The 15,467-nt window shown below is 35.3% G+C and overlaps 1 protein-coding gene across 1 annotated transcript in view; it reads left to right on the forward strand.

Annotated features, from left to right (window-relative positions):
• The window catches only part of lpcat1 (lysophosphatidylcholine acyltransferase 1), a 28,632-nt gene extending 13,243 nt beyond the window's left edge, over window positions 1-15,389 (forward strand). Inside the window, exons 3-14 of the mRNA XM_058752863.1 lie at window positions 2,379-2,593; window positions 3,625-3,737; window positions 3,885-3,945; window positions 6,714-6,772; window positions 7,135-7,169; window positions 7,451-7,505; window positions 7,833-7,915; window positions 8,087-8,212; window positions 11,727-11,880; window positions 11,992-12,084; window positions 12,270-12,411; window positions 14,881-15,389. Of these exons, the coding sequence (XP_058608846.1) occupies window positions 2,379-2,593; window positions 3,625-3,737; window positions 3,885-3,945; window positions 6,714-6,772; window positions 7,135-7,169; window positions 7,451-7,505; window positions 7,833-7,915; window positions 8,087-8,212; window positions 11,727-11,880; window positions 11,992-12,084; window positions 12,270-12,411; window positions 14,881-15,077 (1,333 nt within the window). The 3' untranslated portion in view covers window positions 15,078-15,389. The remainder of the gene's footprint in view (window positions 1-2,378; window positions 2,594-3,624; window positions 3,738-3,884; window positions 3,946-6,713; window positions 6,773-7,134; window positions 7,170-7,450; window positions 7,506-7,832; window positions 7,916-8,086; window positions 8,213-11,726; window positions 11,881-11,991; window positions 12,085-12,269; window positions 12,412-14,880) is intronic.
• The last annotated feature ends 78 nt before the right edge of the window (window positions 15,390-15,467 follow it).

Consider the following 15,467-nt stretch of genomic DNA (forward strand, 5'->3'; position numbering starts at 1 on the left):
TAGGCTATAAATTATGTATTGTGCATTTTTCAGCAAAACATTTCTTTCTGTGGCTCTAATAAAGTCTGTATGCTTCATATAGAGAGCTGTAATAGATCACGAGTTCTCTTTCCTCTTGCTGTTTTTTTTAAACACTGAACTTCAAACTCATTTATGGCACATTGTTCATTCTTGAAGCAAACTTATGTCCGTTTGGTGATTTAAATAAATCGTTTTAGACCGCCACTTGATTTGAACGCAAAGCGTCTGGTGTGTGTGTTTGTGATACCTCTGAGTTCTCTTAGACGCAGCGCTGCGCTTTTGCCCGATGTGTGACTACCTTTTTTATTAATTTTTTTTATTTGGATAATTATCAAGTGTTAAATAGAAGCAAATAAAGTGTGTGAGTACACATACAATATCCATATGTATGTACTTTTAATACTATGGCCTTGTATAGATATTTAAAGATGGCCATGAAATGGTAACACTTAACAATAAGTCCATTCGTAGCATTAATGAAAACTGTAGAAGTATTGTTCATTGTTGGTGTTTTCATTTCAACATTCGCTATTAGCTACTAATAGGCTACATTTTTAAATTTTAAAGTTTCTTCTTTTAACATTAGCAAACTATGAAATAACTTTAATGATCAATATAGTAAATATTATTTTTATTCATTTACTGAACCATACTTTGTACAGTTGTTGCTTTTAAAAAAAAATAATAAAGCACTAGCTCTCTTTCAGTATCCATTTTGAAAACTATCGGTTGATTAATCGGTATCGGCCAGTGTGGTCCAACCTAACTATCGGTATCGGTAAAATCCACTATCGGTCGACCTCTACTTTCATACGTTCTGAATGTCAAAAATTTTGAAAATTGTCATTTGAAAAGGTGAACTCTTATACGTCTGCAAGATGTCTGTTAAAGATCGCTTCATCTGGAAAAGCATCTACTGTGAACGAACATCTGATAAACGTCTCTAAGATGTCACTTTTCTAAATCATAAACCTCTTAAAGACATTTTCTAAATGTCTATTTGACGTCTAACATGAAACGTTCTAGAGACATATTGCCGATGAGCAAACACTCTTAAATGTCTGCTAGATGTAAACACACTTCAAATAGACATTGCTGAGGTGTGTGTGTGCACCGTCAGGGAATTGTTGTTTTATTAAAATTGTGGAATTTATGAACTGATATCTGTTCATCAAAATGAAGATCGATTGAATGTTGTCAATCCCAGCCCCATTTAACGAAGTTGAGTTGTTAGCTTAGCAAAATGCTAAAGTCAAACTCTTGCCCTGAGTCCAACTATACCTACTTCCTTATCAGGTTAAACATGCTGTCATCAAATTCTTTGGAGCAAATGAGTGATTGAGTCTTATCTCTTCATGTGCTGGTGAGCATTGTGACGCGTGCACTTGCTGACCACACAGTACGTTTTCAGTCACTTGTGAGGATCCATTGGTTGGAAGTTAGTTTACTAGAGTTTGGAACAAAGCTGTAGTCTAAATATTCTCAGATATTGGAGAGCTCACTCTTTCTCGCCATGTTACACTGCTAAAAATAAGAGCACTGTATTGTCTGTCTTATGTGACACACACACTCTGTGTGACTGGAGCAGTGTGATGTGACTCGGTCTCCATTCCATGATCACCTGATCACTTCCAGCAGGGCTTTTCATATTCGCTCACTGTGTTTGTCTGCCTGTGTGTCTTTCTGTATCCCATTGTGCACAAGTTTGTTCATGTGAGGGTGGAGAGGACAGGTTTTTGTCTTTATCCACAGTGTAAGTTTGAACAGACACGCTCAGTTACCAACACTGGAGGGGCACAGGTCACCAAACTACTTTTCTTTTGCTACTGTGCATGTTTGAGAGGGTGTTTCAGTGAGTGATCATGAGCCAGCAGTGTTTTAAAAACATTTTCTAGTGCAGTTAATATTTAGCATGAAGTCCATGTAGAAAGCTAAGGTTTAACTAGTTTAGTGCTTAATTTTAAGCATCCTCTAAAGACATTCTCAATGACACTTACCTAACAATTACCTAGTCTCTGAATACAAATGCCATAGATATACAAATGTCATATAGTAAAATAGACTTCATAGAGATGAATTTTTAAAATATTGGGCACTTTAAAAAAAAAAAAAAAAAAATCAATGTTGTGTGCCCTGCTTTTATTTATCTTTTGGTTTTTGTTTTTTTGAATATCCAGTTTCATTCAGAAATATATCTCACTAGTGAATGAAAATTAGTTTGTGGTACAGTTTCATGTTGACTTTAAATGCCGTCTGATATGGACCACAGTCAGTTGGATATGAAGGCAATTGAATTGGCACAATGTCAGGAAGCAGCAACATTTTCTTTCTAACTCTCTCTGTTTCCGTCTTTCCAGGCTGGTAGATCTAGTCCTAAAGGCCATCATGAGAGCCATGTGGTTTTCTGGAGGGTTTCACTGGGTCCGTGTGAAGGGCCGGCCTGCGCTGCCCAGCGAGGCGCCCATTCTCACAATGGCCCCTCACTCATCCTACTTTGATGCCATCCCTGTCACCATGACCATGGCCTCTATAGTGATGAAGGCTGAGAGTAAAGACATTCCAGTCTGGGGCAGTGAGTTTTTAAAAATATATAAATATAGAAACAAACATTTGAATTTTAGTTCAACTTTGAGTTACTTTGCCTTTGATAAATTGAGCTGTTGTTGATGGATTTTATTTCCTCTATGTTAAGAGCTACACTGTTGTTCAAAAGTTTGGGGTCTGTAAGATTTTTAAAACGTTTTTGAAAAGTCTTTTATGGGCATCAAGGCTGCACTTATTTGAACAAATAGAGTAAAAACAGTAATATTGTGAAATAACAATTTAAAATAACTGTTTTCTATTTGAATATATTTTAAAAGAAATGTTATTCCTGTGACCTTTACTTCAGTCTTTTTATCACATGATCATTCTAATATGCTGATTTGCTGCTCAAGAAACCTTTATTGTTATCAGTGTTGAAAATAGTTGTGCTCTTTAATATTTTTGTGGAAACCATAATACAATTTTTTTTTTTTTTTTTTTTTTTTTCAGGATTAGTTACTGAATAAAAAGTTCAAAAGAACAGCATTAATTGCAAATGGAAATCTTGTGTAACATCACAAATGTCCTTACTGTTACTTTTGACTAATTTAATGCATCCTTAAATACTTTTTTTTTTTTTTTTTTTTTTTTTTTTTAAATCTTAATGTTCCCAAACTTTTGAACTTCTCCAGGAGTAAATAATCTTATTTTTCTTAATGCATGTTCATTGCTTTGTGGTCATGTATAACTCAACGTGTCATACACTGGCCCATGATGAATAAAATTCATGATCTGCTAATAATCTTTCTCCCAGTTCCAAAGAGAGCAGCTTCAAGTGGCATCAAGAGGAGATTTGTGTCACTTGAATAAGAAAACTTGGATTTGTTTGTGTAAATGACCTGTTAATTATAATAATTGTTTATTATCGAAAATCTCTATTTATACTCCCAGCGTTTTGCAAGATTTGACTCTCCTACTAAAGCTATTAATCTCTCTTTTTAAAATGTGTGTGTGTGTGTATATTTATTTATTTATATTTGCTCTCTCTTACCTCACCCTTCACTCTTTATCTGTTTGTAGCTCTTATCAAATTCATCCGGCCTGTGTTTGTGTCCCGCTCGGATCAGGACTCTCGGAGGAAGACCGTCGAGGAGATCAAACGCAGAGCATGTTCTGATGGCGAATGGCCTCAGGTACCACACAAACGCACGCAGACTTTGGATATTTTACATCTAATGTAATGACATTCATACAGTATAGGTGTCCAAACACACATTTATGCTAGTTTATATCATGAGTGCAGTGCTGAGGTATTTCCTCTGACTGTGGCCTGTTTTCAGATCATGATATTCCCGGAGGGCACATGCACCAATAGATCCTGTCTCATCGCATTTAAACCCGGTATGTGCCCACCTCTGATATCTGCTGACTAAACACACTTTCCATGCCCAGAACTTGTTTATGGGAGTTTTTTTTCTTTGAGTCTATCTTAGGAAACTGAGGAAAGTTTTGTATTTTGTATGTGTGCACTTTGGTGTTCACTCGCTCTCTTTTTACCCTCTCTAATCTGCGGCCCATCATGGTTCACAGCGCTGCGAGATCTGGTGATTGGCTTCCTCTTCCTGTGTGTGCTGTGGATTGTGATGGTCTTTTCTCCTCAAATCCCCCTCTCCTCTGTCAGTCATTGAATCGGCTCTATTCCTCTAATCCTCACCCCTCCTCTCTTCATTGTCTGCGTGTTTTCTCTTGTCTGGCTATCTCACTTCTCTCTGCAACCTTTAATACTGGAGCTCTCACTGTCCCAAACAACGTCAGATGTGGTGGTGTGCAGCCAGATAGATCTTCCAAAACAAAAACTAAGTTAGTTACTGAGTTTGAATGTGTACAGACAGTTCTGGTGCTTTTTGAACATGTTCACTAACGTTTATAGGCAAGGCCTAAAATTAATACTCCTAATCACACCAAATTTAGGTTAAAATTAGCGTTGGTGAGAAAAGGAAACTGTAGGCCGGTATCTGCTTTTTATAAATTAACAATGCCTGAGAATGCAATATGGTTCAAAAACAAAGAGTTGTATAAATCTGTTGTCGGCAAAAGAGAAGCATTTCAAAAGATAATATTCCCTATGGTTTTCCACCAAAATAAAAGCTTTGTTTAACCTTTGAAAGCAAAGCAAAAATAAAACCTACTTTTATTTATAGTTTTATTTTATAAGGATGCCAGTAAGGACATTTATTTAAGGACATTTATGATGTTACACAAGATTTGCAATAAATGCTGGTCTTTTGAACTTTTTATTCATTAACTAATCCTGAAAAAACAACAAAACAGTATTATTGTAATTGTACTGTTGTATTATAATAATAATAATAATAATAATATATTAAATATTTTAGTTCAATAGTATTCTAGTGATTTCTTGATTTATTTTTATAATATTTTATAAATGATTGATTTATTATTCAATATTTTGCAGTTCAGTAGTATTTTGAAATACTTCAGTTTAATAGTATGATAGTGATATTTCCTTATTGACTTCATTTTTATAATTCAATTTAATAATTGCAGTTAAGTTTCCCCAATTGTTTCTGCCTGTTTTTTGTTGTGTGTGTATAGAGCACTTTTCTTGAATAGACTAAGCAAATGGTGTCATTACTTTCGATCTTCATATTTTATGGCTTCCATTGATACATTGATAACTAGAAGGGCATTATAGTCCACAGGAAGCACATTTTCAAATGTTTTTCTTGTGATTTGTTATGATGTTGTGGTAGTGGTAATGCACACTGGTTATTGGTCAAGAGAATAAGTGGAGGACAAGACAATAAAACAGCAGTATCTGCACTTACTCTGGTTCTAAAATGCACAAAACACTTTGATTTACAGTTAACATTTCAGTGTTTATGTATGTTAAGAACTTGTAAAATAATTGTATTTCAAATTGCATTTAATAACAGCAATAATCAAATTACAGTAATAATAATAATAAAATATACTATAATATAATATTTTGCTCTTTATAAAATAACCAAGCTGTTCAAAATCTTTTTTTTTTTTTTTTTTTAAACACTTTAGTGTATTAAATGACAGAGGAGCTGCACATGCAAAACCATGGTGCATTCATTTACAGTAGTTCTGCTCTGCCTAAAAACTACAGGCACACTTCCGCTCACGTGGAAGCAAGCTTTAGTCAGGTACAGGAGCAGCTCAGAACCTCAATGGTGAAAGATGCAAATGAATGATGGGTGACTTGTGTATTTGCATTAGTTGACTTGCTCTGTTTAAAACTTGGGCTGAGTTTGTCAAAGGTAAGTGAGTTCAGCCTTAGTGGATCGGTTGGCCAGTTTCTATTAGCAGCATGTAATAAGGAGCTGTTTGTAAGCTGAAGGGCATCTCTTGTCTCTCTACACCTTCCCAGACGTGATGAGATCTGACTGGCACAGTGAAACTGAGGCTCAAAATATAGAGGAAAGGAGACTGCAGTTGTTTTCTGAACTGTTACGAGTTCTGATATGGGATAGTTCACCCTAAAATAAGAATAAAAATGCTAGCTTACCTCATCCACTCATTCATATGCTGCTTAAAACATAATTTTTGAAGAAAAAAATGAAGGATTTAAAAAAAAAAAAAAAAAGCATTTATTTGAAATGGAGGTCTTTGTAAAATTATAACTGATCAATTTAATGTCTTTTACCGATTTAAAAATACAGTATATGCACTGCACTTTTTTTTCAGAAGTGTTGCCAGAAAGTATTTTCAAAAACGTTTTACAAAATAAGAAATCCGCCTCACCAAAAGACAGTTTCAAGTGTAAAAAGTTCTTCAAAGGAATATTCAGCTCATCATAAAGTTGTGTATTGACAGAAACGGTGTTCTAATCCTCTAACTGATTTAATATTCATTTCATTATTCTGCATCTTCTTGTAAAGCTCGAGTGTTTTGCAAGTTTTTGGTTTGCTGTCATATCTGAATATTTAAAAACAATGAAGCTGGATGAGGTCAGTGGATTTGGATACTTCAGTTCACACCCACATTCAAACAGAGGGCTCGTGTTTCAGCACAGGCTATAGTTTTAATGCCACACCCGGCACTCCGAGTGGAACGAGGTCAAAGCACAAGTCCTCTCATTCTCACTCGTTTACTGTCCTTTTGTCCCTCCTGTCCTGCAGGTGCGTTTATCCCTGGAGTTCCCGTGCAGCCTGTGCTGCTGCGGTATCCTAATGAGATGGTAAGAATAAGCTCTACGCCCAAACAGGGAGTGTCTTACACTTGTACTTACAGTTTGCAGCTGCGTGTTATGTGTCTCCATTCATGAAGACTATGAATTTATTTTTCACAGTTATACTTTTCTATCCACTGTTAAAACCTTCTGTCTATTATGTCTTTGTTTCTTCTCTCGTGAATAATACAAGCCCAGCAATCTTTTAGAGCACTTAGAGCCAAGGTTGTGCTGTAGGAGAAGCAAGGTCAAGTGTTTAGATTAGGTGTGTGTGCAGGATAGTTAGTTGTTTAGCCAGTATAACACTCGTGTTTTTGTTTGAGATGCCAAGCCTGTTCATTGCCTTCTTTCTCTTCTCACTTCCCCGACAGGATACAATCTCATGGACGTGGCAAGGGCCTGGAGCGTGAGTCTCTTGAGTTCACTTAAAGGGATAGTAACACAAAAATAAAAATTGTCATGATTTAGTCACCCACATGCACCTATATGCATCTCTCTCTTCTGCTGAACACAAATATATATTGAAGAATGTTGATAACCAAACAGTTTCAGTTTTCAATTACTTTGTTGCTTTTGTTTTTTTGTCTCCATACAATGAAGGGGGTGTAGATTAATGGTCAAGATATATGCAATATATGTGCTTTTATCTATTTGTAAATTAAAATCAAATTCCATAATCTTTTTCAGGTTTAAGATTCTATGGCTCACATTATGTCAGCTACATAACTCTGTAGAAATAGAGGTGAGAACTCGCATTGCAGTATAAATATCATGTTATTTTAGTATTATTCATACACTATTACAAATAATATTATACTTTTATGTTTTCAGTTCAGGTTTAGTCATTGTTCTTTTTTATTTGTTTGTTTTTTTCAGTTTTAGTCACTTAGTTTTACTCTTAAATTTAGTAATTCAAATTATTTTTGTTTATACTTTTCAAATTTCACCTAATTTTGATCATCTAATAATTTAATTTGATTTAATATCTAATCTAAATATTTGTAGTTTTAGTTAAAAATAACAACACTGGTAAATATGCACAAATCAGATTTGAAAAATTTCTGTCCAGTATCTTCCTACATACACCCCGTCAGAGGAGGAGAAGAAGGATCCAGCCCTGTTCGCCAACAATGTGAGACGTATCATGGCCAAGTGAGTGGATTTTAAAGAACAAAGTGTTTTTGTTGTGACAGATTTTATTAACACTATTTCATACTGATAAAAAAAGAAATTTGACATCTGCTTATTTGGCTTTACATTTCTTCCTCTTAAAAGGCCCAAGTGTCCTGTAATCAGGTGTGTGTGTTTGTGTTTTCTCCATAGGGCGCTTGGGTTGCCCATTATCGATTACTCCTTTGAGGACTGCCAGCTTGCTATGGCCAAAGGGCCTCTGCGGTTGCCCAGACGCACCTGTTTTCTGGAGTTTGCCAGGCTGGTACGATGTTTAGGGTGAGTAGAGCAGCAGTTTTAAGTGGGTCGCCTTATCTACGATAACATATACTGTTCAAAAATTTGGGGTTGGTATGATTTTGAAATTGTTTATCCAGGGATGCATTAAATTGATTGAAAGTGAGAGTAAAGACATTAATGATGATTTTAGTCCTTACAAAAGATCGAAAGCAAAGCGGAAAATGCAATACGAACAACCCAGTACCTTGTAAACAACTTCAATAAAAAAATTTTTATCTGTTATCATGAGGATGTCCTGAGTTGGTGAGTGACTAAGGAATGACCATTGATCAGACCAGGCTTTATTACGAGAACAACAGGAAGACCGTCAGTGGAAAGTTTTCCAGTGGTTTCTGGAAGTTGCTTAAAGTCGGTCTGTCAGATGAGCGCTTGATAAGCCGAGGAAGTTCTTGTTGTTTGTCTGTGCAGTGTGCTTCAGATGATCTCTGTAGCTTGGGCTTTGGGTAGTCTGTGGGTGTCTTGCAGGCTTTTGAAATAACAGACTTGATCTCTCATTTTCTAGGATGAAAGAATCGGTTGTCAGGTTTTTATTGGGCAGCTGAGTTAAGTAGGTTGTAAGAGTGAAGGACAGTTTAGACCGTCTCAGGGACACGAGGTGCGGGTTTAGTCACTGGGTGAATCAGTCATCCAGCCAATCAATCCATCAGCACGGCTCGCCTCTACATATCATATTGATCTGTGGTACTTCAGTAGAGCCACACCATAAAGAATCATTACGTTCAGTATACGAGCAGCGCTGTGCTGACTGATGAAAAAAATCACACGCAGCCCTCTGCCTGCCAGCATAATGAGAGGAAGTTAAACATGGCCTTTATTTGCTTTGGATTAGAAGCTGAGGATTGATTTTACACTGGTGCTAAAGCAGTGAGCTGGTTTGTACTGATGCAGTTCATCTGGTAGTGAACATGGTGCCCTCTAGTGAATATGATGATGAAATACAATCAACAAAGGTTTGAAAGATGGCATGCTGTAATTAAAGTCGAAATCGGAGTGTATATAACATTCAGTAAGCATCAAAGATGTGTAAAAAAAAAATGGCTTTGGCAAGTACAGTAAATAAAACCATTACCTGCCAGTTAATCTGTAACACTTTTCCTTTAAGGAGTGCAATGTGATTCTACACTTGATGATGTGACAACAGTCTGAGATTTTAAGTCTAACTTTATTATTATTACTACGTGTTTGTTTTTGTTTTTTTAATCTGATGCAAGTGAAGTCAGCAAATAAAACCAGAGACATACACTACTTTTAAAAATATGTTTTAAATAACCTGAAACTTGAAACCTTCAAAAAGGTGAAAGGGAACTTAATGGTTCCAGAAGGTTAAGGTTATTGAAGCTTTTAATCATTATTTCATAATATCTTTAGCTAAAAAAATAATGTAATCAACTTCCAGGATGCCCTGATAATTATAATGAAAAGGTGGTGCTGTCAGGCAATGTGGAAATGTTCAGGATTATTTTAGTTTAAGACTTACTGCAAGTGAAGTTTTTAATTGTATTAGTGAAATAAAAATAAATAAATAAAAATAAGGCACCTGGGATTGATTATTCCTTCAAAATATGTAGATGCTGTGCTAGGGTGACTGCTTTAAATTTATAATTTGAACTAGGAAAGAGATGCAAGTTTAGATATGGTTAATTATAGGCCTGTTTCTGTCTTAGGTGTGATGTCTAAGATAATGAAGAAGGAAAAAAAAAAAAAAAAAAAATATATATATATATATATATATAGAGTGAGGCAAGGCGATTTTCTTGGATGTTTATTCCTTCATTTCTGGCAGGGGCCTTGATTCAACCCCAAAACAAATTAGTCAGAATTGCAGTAAATGTTTTAAGCTGTTGGGTTTGTTAACTGTGGGGGGAAAAATTGTGTTTTTTGGGTATGACGTGTACACTTTTTAATAATGTGGTTCCAAGTTATTTAGAAATTACTTTCATGTGGTGAGACAACAGCATTCGTATGATACTAGGGGTAGGAATTTTAATATTTGTCCATGTAAGCATAGAAGTTTGTTGTGGAAAAATGTTTTTATACACCAGTGCGATTGCATGGAATGCATAACCAGTGTCAATAAAAGGAATAAGACTTGGAGTTAAAAAATGGTGACTGGACAGCTATTGAAATAAGCCAATGGCTGTGTTTTTTTTTTTTTTTTTTTTTTTTTTAAATGTGTGGACTACTTTTGTACAGTTTGTAAACTTGTCAAATTTCATTTCAATTCGCCTAGGATGCATTAAATTACGGTGATATGTACACTACTACTCAAGTTTAGGGCCTGTGATGTTTTTTTAAAATGTTTTTTGAAAGAAGTCTCTCATGCTTTGGTCTTTTTTTATTTTTATTTTATTTATTTTATTTATTCCTGTTATAAAGCTGAATTTTCAGCATCATTACTCCAGTCTTCAGTGTCACATGTTTCATGAGCAATATATCAACATAACAGAATGATTTCCGAAAGATCACGTCTTATCAATTTTGAAAACTGGATTCTTTGTAATCTAGGATTCTTTGAACAAAGTTGAAAAACCGCATTTATTTGAACTATAAATCTTTTGTAACACTAAATGTCTTTACTGTCAATTTTGATCAATTTAATACGTTATTGCTAAATAAACATATTAATTATAATAGTTAAAAATATATTATAGACCCCAAATATTTAACTTGTAATATGTTAAACAAAAAATACTGTTTCTATTTCTATTACCAAATCTGATTTTCTTTAAACTTTAAGAATCCTTGCGTGTAGCAGTGACATCTGAACAGACCTCATGCTTTCTTATGCAGTAAGTTTCTGGTTCAGCTGAAGTTTTATCATGCGTTCTGCAGTGTTTCCCGTGTTATTGGTCTGTACTTCAAACTGTTCCCACAGCAGCTCAACATCTCAAACGTGGATTCATCCATCTATAATACTCTTTTGTAGTCTTGTACCATCCAGTCTTTTGGTCTTTGTGCCCATCTTGCTTTTTTTTTTTTTTTTTTTTTTCTTCTTTGGAAATGTCAGATGTGACTTTCTTTGAAACTCTTAAAAGCCCAGCATCTCAGAGTCGTCTCTGCACTGTTGGTGATGAAACCGCTGTTTAGTGTGTACTGTTCAATGCAGCTGCCAGCTGAGCTCCAGTCAGGGGTCTGTTTCTCGAACTAGAGACCCTGATGTTCTTGTCCTCTTGTTATTCGGGGTCGTCCACTTCTCTCCCTGTGCTGGTTAGATCCAGTTTGCTTTCTTCTTTCAAGACAGTAGCTCACTGAACAACCTTCATCTCTCAAAATAACAATTCAATGAGTTTGTAGAAAAATTTCTTTTTTGAAACCACTACCAAGAAATGCAAGTGAACCCAATACTTTCAAAGATTGTTACAGTTCGTTGAGCAACACAAGGATTTCCAAAGTATTCTTGAGTGCCAAATTGCGTTTTTCTTTATTTTCACCAGCCATTTGCACATTTGGGAAAATAAATTAATGGTGGATTTTATTTTGTCTCGTCTCTCAGCCTGAAGACGGGGGTCACTGATGAAGTCCTGCATGAGGAAGCCTCTAGGGCCCGAAAACTTTGTGGAAGCAGACTGGACGTGGAGGGATTTTCTCAGTACCTCAACCATCCCGTGACGGAAGCAGTACAGGACATCTTCTCACTTTTTGAGGAGGTTAAATATTTATCAAAATGTCATTAACTCATTACTGAACAGAAGACAATTAAACTTGTGTTTCTATGATGTCTGTCTGATTGTGATAACATTTGAATTAATTGTTTCCAGCACGGGAAGATGGATGTGAGAGAATATGTCATCGGCCTGTCTGTGGTCTGTAGACCTTTCAAATATATGGAGACCATTAAACTGGCATTCAGGGTGAGTTGGGTTTCTACAAGCTCTAGACAAGCTTGAGTTTGTAGGAGTCAGAATCTCACTTTTTTTTCTGTTTAGTAGATTATAGTTCTAAATGTTTATTTAGATATAATGAACTTTTTAGGTCTTGATGTTAGGGAAAGATGGATGTTCCTTTGTCATGAACTTTGAAATTGTCTTCTGCCCAGATGTTTGAAGCACAGGAGGATGGAGCAGTTGTAGAAGATGAGTTGGCTGTCATTCTGAAAACCGCTCTGGGGATTGGCGATTTTGCTGTTTGCGACCTTTTCAGGGCCATAGATTGTCAAGACAAAGGAAAGATCACATTTGGTAGGACCATTTACATTGGCTTACATGTGATTTAGCTGTTAGGTGTGCTGGCATTGAGATTGCCTTCACTTCTTCACTGTTTGTGGTCACATTAACCAAAATTAAAGTTATCTTGTTTGTTTATTTATATGGCACTACTAAAAGAACCCCAAGGGTTACCCACAGTGCTTTACATTTAAAAAACAAAGAAAAAAACAGCCACACACATATTGACCAATAAAACACTCACACATAACCTACTGTATAGTCAGCAGATTCTTAAACACTGACAGAGATTTAGCAGACCTAATATGCGACCCTGGAGCACAAAACCAGTCTTAAAGGGATAGTTCACCCAAAAATGAAAAGTTGATGTTTATCCGCTTACCCCCAGGGCATCCGAGATGTAGGTGACTGTTTCTTCAGTAGAACACAAATGAAGATTTTTAACTCAAACCATTGCAGTCTGTCAGTCATATAATGGCAGTCAATTTGGTTTTGTCTGTGTATGGTATTTATTTTATTTTTTTTTGACTCAAAGCATTGACTGCCATTATATGACTGACAGACTGCAATGGTTTGAGTTAAAAATCTTCATTTGTGTTCTGCTGAAGAAACAAAGTCACCTACATTTTTGGATGCCCTGAGGGTAAGCAGATAAATATCAAATTTTCATTTTTGGGTGAACTATCCCTTTAAGTTGCACGGGTATATTTGTAGCAATAGCCAACTATACGTTGTATGGGTCAATTATCATTAGTATATTAAGTAAAAATCATATTCCATAAAGATATTTTGTAAACTTCCTACTGTAAATATCAAAACTTAATTTCTGATTAGTAACATGCATTGCTAAGGACTTCATTTGAACAACTTCAAAGGTGATTTTCTTTTTTTTTTTTTTTTTTTTTTTGCACCCTTAGATTTTCAAATAGCAGTATCACGGCCAAATATTGTCCTAACAAACCATACGTCAATGGAAAGCTTTATTTATTCAGCCTTCAGATGATGTATCAATCTCAACTTCAAAATATTGACCCTTATGACTGGTTTTGTGGTCCAGGGTCACATTACTGCAAAAGCTCTATCGCCTTTTTGATGATGGATTGTCCTATGCACTACCAGAAGTTTATCATTTTCTGAACGCAAGGCTCTAGGTGGGTTATAAGGTATCAAGAGGTTTGTAAGGTACAAAAGTGCCTGATTGTTTAGGGATTTGTATACAAAAATTAAAATCTTATATTTAACTCTAAAACAAACAGGGAGCCAAGCGCAAATTTGCTAATACTGGGGAAATACAATCATTTCTTTACCCTCTTTAAAAGCCTCGCCACTGCATTCTGGACTGATTGTAATAGAGCCAAGGATGCGGCAGAGATGCCCCCGTACAGCAAGTTACAAAAATCAAGACGCGATGAGACAAATGCATGAATAACTCAATCGGCATTTGAAAATGTTATTTAAATTAATCATTCTGGTTCTTGATAATTAGCTAAGCCCTTTTTGAAATCATTGTAAAACACTTGCCTTTGTGCCTAACAACTCCCTTGTGCAGTTGTAAAACCACTGTAAACCACAGCTTTATGGGGCTTAGTGCTTTGTAATAATTATGAAATTATAATTAAATTCCCTGATTAAGACAACATACAGTATAATGGTATTTACACACACATTTTGAGTAAAATTATGTTGGGTTGAACATTTTAAATCCATGTTAATTGCAATGTGATATTTTATAATGGATTATAGTTTAAATTTATATTGAACACAGTTAGCTGAAATTTAGAGTGATATTTTTATTTTTTTATTTTGGCTGGACCTAAAAAATCTTTAAGTTCATGATTGATTCTCTTGTCTTTGAAATATGCTTGTGTACTGCTGAATGTAATGACAGGCATTAAAATGTACTTTAATATAATTTCTTTTAAAACTAGTATGCCTTGTATTTAAATTTTTTTTACACATGAAGTTGCAATTTGCTAATTTTATTTGAAATGCATTACCTTTGAATGTAATATCAAATAACACACTACAGTCGTACAGTTATAATCAAGTCCTTTACATGTGCATTAGTATGTTAGTGAACACATCAAAATAAGTTTATTTATTTTTTTTATAAAAGCATGGCAAAATATAAAAAAATAATTTAAAATGATACTTTAAGGTAAAACTTTTAATTGGACTTTTTCTTTCTTTTTAAATGGCTTTTAATTCTGTTAAGAAACCGTCATGAAAGTTTACTTTAAGTGTTCTGAAATTACAACTGTCATTTCTTTTAATGTTTTGCTATTTGAGAGTACAATTAAATGCAAAAAATAAAATACCTCCCCTTCCCAATTTTTTTTTAATTATTTATTGACCAAAAAATAATGTAGGAAATAGGTACCTGATTACTAAGAGTGCATCAAGTTGTAGTAATTAATTCTCTGTAAAATTCTCCCGTATCTTTGGTATTTGTAACTTTGTAAACATGCTGTGTGTTTTTGGCAGATGATTTTTGCCGGTTTCTGGAGAACTGTCCTGATTTCGTGGAGCAGTACCACTGTCTCAGTGAGCCGATCCCTCAACCCTCCAGAGAATCCACATCAACCTCAGAGACTCAGCCTTCAACTAATGGCTTCTGTGCTGACTTCAGCCCTCGAGATCCCTGCACTCACAGCGCTGCACACAGCAAGAAACAGGACTAAAAGCAGCTTTTACTGTCACAGCCTGCCACCCTCAGTGTGTGAGGGTGTTTGTGTGCATGTGTACTTCTGTGTGCAGGAGAAGTGATGACAGACCATATCTTAAAGTTGAATTGGGATTTGCATCTGGGTACATTATCCCAGGGGTTCTTCCAGAGTTCTGTTCAAAATCCTTCAGTTGTTGTCGTCGTCGTTGTTTATTATTATTTTCTTTTTTGCCCCTGAAGAACCTGTCTTGCGAATGGAAACAAAACTGACTAAATTTCTTTTTTTTGAGATTTTAATGAATTTCTATATAAAGTTTGCTTCATAACATGAGTGTGTGACTTTAATATACACAAAACAAACAAGTCTTGGCTGATGTTCTTCACGGTGAGATGCAATATTAACAGT

Source organism: Onychostoma macrolepis, chromosome 19, assembly GCF_012432095.1.
Source record: "Onychostoma macrolepis isolate SWU-2019 chromosome 19, ASM1243209v1, whole genome shotgun sequence".
NCBI classification, from domain to species: domain Eukaryota; kingdom Metazoa; phylum Chordata; class Actinopteri; order Cypriniformes; family Cyprinidae; genus Onychostoma; species Onychostoma macrolepis.